This window comes from Paralichthys olivaceus, chromosome 23, assembly GCF_024713975.1.
Source record: "Paralichthys olivaceus isolate ysfri-2021 chromosome 23, ASM2471397v2, whole genome shotgun sequence".
Lineage (NCBI taxonomy): Eukaryota > Metazoa > Chordata > Actinopteri > Pleuronectiformes > Paralichthyidae > Paralichthys > Paralichthys olivaceus.
Window position 1 is genome coordinate 14,618,221 of NC_091115.1, and position 6,754 is coordinate 14,624,974.

The 6,754-nt window shown below is 44.2% G+C and overlaps 1 protein-coding gene across 1 annotated transcript; it reads left to right on the top strand.

The window, feature by feature from the left end:
* The first annotated feature begins 401 nt into the window (after positions 1-401).
* phlda1 (pleckstrin homology-like domain, family A, member 1) lies at positions 402-5,306 on the top strand. The gene is made up of 2 exons (XM_020099826.2): positions 402-1,143; positions 2,813-5,306. The coding sequence occupies exon 1, from the start codon at positions 643-645 to the stop codon at positions 1,102-1,104; it is 462 nt and encodes a 153-aa protein (XP_019955385.1). The 5' UTR covers positions 402-642; the 3' UTR covers positions 1,105-1,143; positions 2,813-5,306.
* Positions 5,307-6,754: the final 1,448 nt, after the last annotated feature.

Genomic DNA, 6,754 nt, shown 5'->3' on the forward strand with positions numbered 1-6,754 from the left:
CAGGTTCACCTCATTGATGACTGATCGGTTAATCAGGGTGGAGCTGGAGGAGAGACAAGAGAAACACAGGGACACAGTCATACATACATTCACATTCAGCCTTAACAATATATACATTCAAAAAGATTGTATGGTTTGTGAGACAAATATGTGCATACACATAAGATATGGGTATATATGTATGTCTGTGTTGATTAAATTTGATTGTGCATATGTCTGTGTGTATACATGAATATATATATATAATATGAACTATAATGAAGTGTGTACTGTACTGATGTGTAATATACACACATGAAATGTGTGTGTGTGAAGAGAAGATGATTGCTCCATCATGTATCTGTCTCTCTCATCATGTCACATTAAAATGACAGTGGTTTAGAATGTGCAGCTCTCAGTGAGGACTGTTGTCTCTGGTGAAGTGCTGCCTGCTCTCAGCTGTTTCCATCGTGTGTGGAGCTGGTGTCACTCAGGGGGGCGGTGCACCACCCCCGCCCCCTCACACACTGTGACCAGCAGCCAGCCTCAGCCACTCCAGCCCGCTCCTCCACACGCTCCGGCACCGCAGTCCCAGCAGCATCTCATGCCTCCACCTGACCTCCGTCTGCGCGTCCGTCCGTCGGTGTAGCGAAGCGGGACAAGATGCTGGAGAACGGCAGGAAGGTGTTCAAGGAGGGTCTCCTGGAGAAGCGGAGCGACGGGCTGCTGCAGCTCTGGAAGAAGAAGCACTGCGTCCTGACCGAGGACGGCGTGCTGCTGCTGCCGCCCAAGCAGCACGACCACCCGCAGCACCACCAGCCGCACCACGGCGGCGGGGACACGGGCAAAGTCAAAGAGCTGCACTTCGCCAACATGAAGACGGTGGACTGCGTGGAGCGCAAGGGCAAGTACGTCTACTTCACCGTGGTCATGACGGAGGGCAAGGAGATCGACTTCAGGTGCCCGCAGGACGAAGGCTGGAACGCGGAGATCACCCTGCAGATGGTCCAGTACAAGAACCGCCAGGCGATCCTGGCCGTCAAGTCCACCCGGCAGAAGCAGCAGCTGCTCGTCGTGCAGATGCCCGGACAGAAGACGGTCCGAAGCACGCCGAACGTGGCGTGACCTGCTGCGAGTCCCGCGGACACTGGTGCGCCATTTGCGGTAAGACGCATTAGGAGAAAGAGAGGAGGGGGATCCCCAGGTCCGGGGACCACCTGGGGGTCTCCTTGACAAATTCAGGATGCGTTTTTTCCCATTTGGTTTTATTCTCTGGATATTTATACCATGGGTGAGGACATCTGGTGCGAGCATAGGTTTACAGTCCTCCCGCACAGATCCAACCCTGAAGGAACAAAATACACAAACTGTGGATTCTATTTTTTGCGTAAAGAAAAGTTTGCGAGTCCCTGCTGTAGACCAACTCACATACATGGAGGTGAAACCCCCCCAAAGAAAAAGATGGTGGAGCAGGTCTGATATTAAAGAGTTCATATTTATCCAAAACCTGATTTTACGCGCGGCGATCCATAGATTTAATTACGCACGCCGTCTAGTTATTTAAAACAGTGCCATAAAGGTTATGTGTTGTTAGAATTACACTGAGCCGACGTGGGTGATACAGAGCAGGGATATGTTTTAGTTTCGTTTTTGAAAAGTTGTCAAATGTAGGCTGGCTGCTCAAATAACGCATAGAGACGCACAGATTGCGCGTAAACATCAGAGGCGGTCAGGAGAATCCCTGGCGCAAATTACACACTCACAGGTTCTCCAACCTCTTCTGAAGTGTGACAGCAGAGCCAAGTGTTTGCAGCTTCGCACGCTCCAGCAGCTCAGGTCACTCTCTCAGTCCTGGCTCAAGTTGTTCGTGGTGAAATGAGCTGCTCTCATGCACGTGGCTCTCTGAGGCACATGGTGAATGTTGTCACAAGGTGGTTTCAACCCGGAGGAAGATGAATGGACCAAACATTCCTGAAAACTGATTCACACTCATCTCCTTCTTTAGTCATTGTAATAAACTATAACTGCAGGCAAGTGTCACATCCTGTCCGAGCCAAGAATTGGAGAGAGACACTGTGACATGGCTCTACACCTTCTCCACCATTACTATTATGAAGGGGATTTTTAATCTTTCACAAGAACCTGCGTTTTAAAGTTAACTTTACTAAAAAACGTCAAAACCTATTAGTAGTAAAAAAAAAAAAAAACAAATATATATCAAACTAATATCAAAGTGAAGGGATATTTGTCTTCAGGATGAGTTGGGTTGTAGCACTGAGGTCAGGGAGTTGGTATTTGAATTCTTCTCAGGAAGAAAATGGATGAAATGAACACAGGCTTTATCATATTTGTCCCAGCTGGATTTGTGAAGAGAATTTTTTGTCACAGGGTTTTTTTTTTTTTGAAATATCCATCATCCACCCATTATTCATCCCACTTATCCTTTGAGGGTTGCCAGGGGGACTGGAGGCAATTACAGAAATAAATAGCTGAAAGAATCATTAAGACATTTAAAAGACTTGTATTTTTGGCATCTGACAAGTTCATAGTGTACTCTCCCTCTCGACCAATTGTCTCCATCTCCCCCGAGACTCTCAAAAAATAAGATGTTTAGATTATGGATACTGAGCAGTACACAATTCTTGTTTCTTTTATGTAAAACACAAAAGTTTCCTCCACATTGCCACGTGAGTGAACGTCCAATCGTTAGTTCCTAACTGTTAGAAATAAGCAACCTTACGTTAAGTCCATGTTTCAAGACTTTAAAGATTTCCTTTGGCTCCTGCGTCAGGTGCCACCAGTCTGCATTCTGTCTAATTGATTGCATCCGCAGGTTAATTGGACGCTGAGCCGGAGGATGAATATCGACCTGGGCTGCATCTCCCCCCTGCTCTGCCCTCCAGGAGAACCTCTCTTCCATGTAGTGGTTTCCAAAGAGCAGAGCCCCCATCCCCCTTTTCGACTCAGAGACTTCTTTCACAAAAGACTGATGGACAAAAAGCATGTGAGAAAACAACTGTATTCTACCGTGCAATGGGTTTATCCCTTTATTTATTAGTTGTGTATATATATTTTCTATAAAATGTTATGTTGTTGATGAATGTTCAGTGTGGTTGTTGCTGGAGTGGAACAGGAAATACTCGCTCTGAAGTCACTCAGAAGTCCACTGGGAATACGCTTTCATACGTAGTTAGGGTGGTCGTTGGATGTTATCACTCTATGGTTGGTAAAAATGTGTCATTGTCCATGTTTTAATTTTTTAACTGAACCAAAGAATCATTTCATTACATAACATCTCTCTTGTGCAGTTGTACACCTCAGAATATACAAAACTAAAATGCTATGGGTTCTGTATATGATGAGATACCTGCTCTACCGGTACATCATTTGTGTTAAGTGCTTCGTTTAATAATTGCCACAGTGCATCTTAGTATTTTCATTGTGTACTTCAGTTATTTTACATTTTCTTTGGCTGCATTCACAGATACAAAACCTGTGTCTTGTTTTCTTGTGAGTCTTAAATCAGAGCGCGATACGAGCTCATCACAGAGAAGAGTTCAGCAGAAGTCAGTGACACGCTCAGTGGAGCTTTTGTTGTATCCACAGTTTTCAGGAAGTGAGCTGCTTTAAAGACATTGTCACTGGTTGCATTAAGACGTAGAGGAAACCAAAACATTTCAAGGTTGACAAATGAGGAACTTGAAATGTTTTAATTGGTGTTAATTTAAACGTTATCATAGTTTAGTTTGATGATAGTAGATTAGTGCCAACTATCTTCCTATGGGACATTATGTTTTCTGTTAAATGTACAGATACATTTTGTTGTTGCACTTCTCTTTGTGGCAGTGCCTATAGCGGAGCTTTATTCCATTGTCACCTGGTTGCGGCCCATCTGTGCCACAAAGTTTTCTCACTGAGGACACATACTAAACTCTCTTTTTGGCCTTAAAGGGCATTTTCCAACCTGGGTCCTATTGCTTTGTTCCATCACACCTCAGATCCCGGAATTACTGATCCCAGAGTCAGAAGTTGCAACTTGAACGCCCCCTCAGGTCGGAAAATCTCACCACCCATGACTTCAAAATCCAAGATAGCCACTCTGTGTATCAACAATCATGAAAGCTGCAGTTTTTACTGTTTAGTAGCACTTCTGTCACTAAATGTGTTGTACACATAGGACAGACCAATTACTGTCTGTGGATGTGTCACTACTGTGTCAGTATGCGTAAAATGCCACGGACTACTTTTGCTAAAAATGTCTAGCTGGCGAACGTAAACATTGTTCCTGGGCAACTGAACGCTATCAACTTGGGTTATAGGGGTGACGTCATTCCGAGAGCAGAGCTCGGAGGTGTAATGGAACGCAGCATTTGTTCATTTGTGGGTGTGTAAATAAATTTGCGAAAACCTTTGCAATTGGCTACGACTAGACGGCAATGGCTGGAATGAGGCTACAATGTAATCTTATGGGGCAACTCCGACAGTTAGGCCGAAAGGGCTAAAAGTATTTTCACTGTGTCAAGTCTGCCCACACTTTAGATAAAAAAGTATCTAGCTGATAATAGTCAAAAGGTTCATGACAGCTAAAATCATTGTGAGGAATTACGTTCTCCAATTGATATAATAAATGTTGGACTGGAGAGTTTTGAATGCAAAATTATTTTTAGCAAGATGCCGAGTTGTTGATCCTCTAATTTCATAAGTACAATGGATTTTTGACTTGAATTGGTACTTGGCAATCAAAGCAATTCATTTTTAGCTAAAACAGACCCTTTGGCTCAGTCCACTGACTTTTATTGCAACCAGTCAGATGATAAGTGTCTGCAGCAGCTGTGCCGCTGAGAAACAGTCATAAAACCATCTCATCTAATCCGTTATAGATTTTAAAGTATGAAATGATTTTCATGAGACGAAATAATGTGATTGTTGTGAAACGTGTAAAAGTGGTGATACACGGGGCAACGTTCAGTGAGACAGGTCACGTGTCTCGCTGTCAGGAACCGTTTTATTTCACTGTGGCTCATGTTGCTTCCTGTCTGCTGGAGGTGTTCCCCACTGCTTTCTCCTCTACCCGGTGTATCACCGCCACCAAACCAACACATGCCTCTGTGCTGCTGTCATCTCACACACTGGGCGATAGCTGTGCCCTGTGTCTAATGCAACTGATGAGATGCATCTCTCCGACATACCTTCCTGTTGCCATCATTACACACCGTTATAGCTGCGCCCTTTGTAGCCACCGTCCAGTTTTTTATTTCAACGTGAGATCTATTTTCATACCTTGAAAAGATACAGTACATTCCATTAAAAAAAAGAAAACAAACGCAGCGTGTTGTCTTGTGTGGTTTCTTTCCATCTCCTTACACAGCGGCAGAGGTGTGTCAGGGCCCTGCGGCTCGCTGGGGTCATTTAAATGACCTGCTTAACTAGCTGCCTGCTCTGTCTGCGTCTGGCCTGTCATGCTTTAAAGCCGCTGAACCTTTCACCTCCTGTTTCCTGGTCTAAAAGTGGAGGCCGCGTGGAGAATTGGGTTTCACTGCCATTTGTCGGCGCTCAGATAAACTGTCGCTATGTAATGTCAAAACCACACGTGGCCCCGGCTACCCTCCTGTCTAAAGCCAAGCTAATTCAATTAAACGTGGGGCGCATGAGGGCATCCTTTTTGACACATGAAGGGGCCGCTGCTCCGGGAGAAGATCACTGCTGCGGTGTGAGGAAGCGGCCTCCTCTCTCCGTGAATACTGCTATCCCTGCCTCTCCTCTCCTCTGTACTTTACAGATATCGAAAACAGTCACACAAGTGTAATCACAATTCATAATGGAAACACTTTTCATTTTAGACATTTAGCAAAGTCCTTGAACTCCAAATTTTAAAGTATAGTGTATTAGCAGAGAGAGAGGAGAAGAGTCATATTATTATCAGACTGGCTGTATAAAAAATTTATTTTTCAGGTTTGCAAAAGTTATCCACCATAATCCAGCAGCACAACCTCTGAGGGTAATAACCTTCATGGTTTGTCTTATTGCTTGGTTCAAAACTTTACTTTGAGACATTCCTTTTTTATTCACTTTCTTTTCTGTTTTCTTTCTTCATGCTTAAAGGTGAAGGGATACACTTTCACTGGGTTGAAATGGATCAGTGAAGATTCCACTGGAAATACACTGCTACCTTTAAATTCAAATTACATAGATACAGGTAATCTAACAAAAATATTAGCCGCACAGCTTTGTTTCTATTGTCTGGCTCATATTGCCATTTTAATAATTTTCTCACAGATACTCCCCCTGCTCTTCAAATTGACCTACAGACCAGAGAGGAGAGAGATCAGCGAGGACGCTCTTAAATTATCAGTCTTTCCTGTTGTCGACATCCCTCGACCAGGGCGGCATGTCGCTTTGATGCAGCCGCGGCAGCTGCCCTCTTCCAGCGTTGCATAAGAAGCCTCTGCAGCTCCTTAGTGGCATTTGGCTTGACCGCCAACTTATTCCACGCCATCGCCGTCTCCCTTTGATCAGGAGGAACACACTCAAACGTGTGAGAACGAGTGGCCGTAAGTGACCCATGGAGGGGTCTCTCATGAATCCGCACTGCTTTTGTTTCAGGAAAGAAAAAGAGAAATTTAAGAAATGTGTTTTATCAAGAAGAATATTTGATCTTGAAACAGTCCAGCAGGTAAAGAGAGGCTGGTGATCTTTGTTTTTCTTGCTGTTAATGAATCCCATGAAAAGACTTACATTAACAACGTCCTCCTAATACTTTTCTGTCTGTTGCACT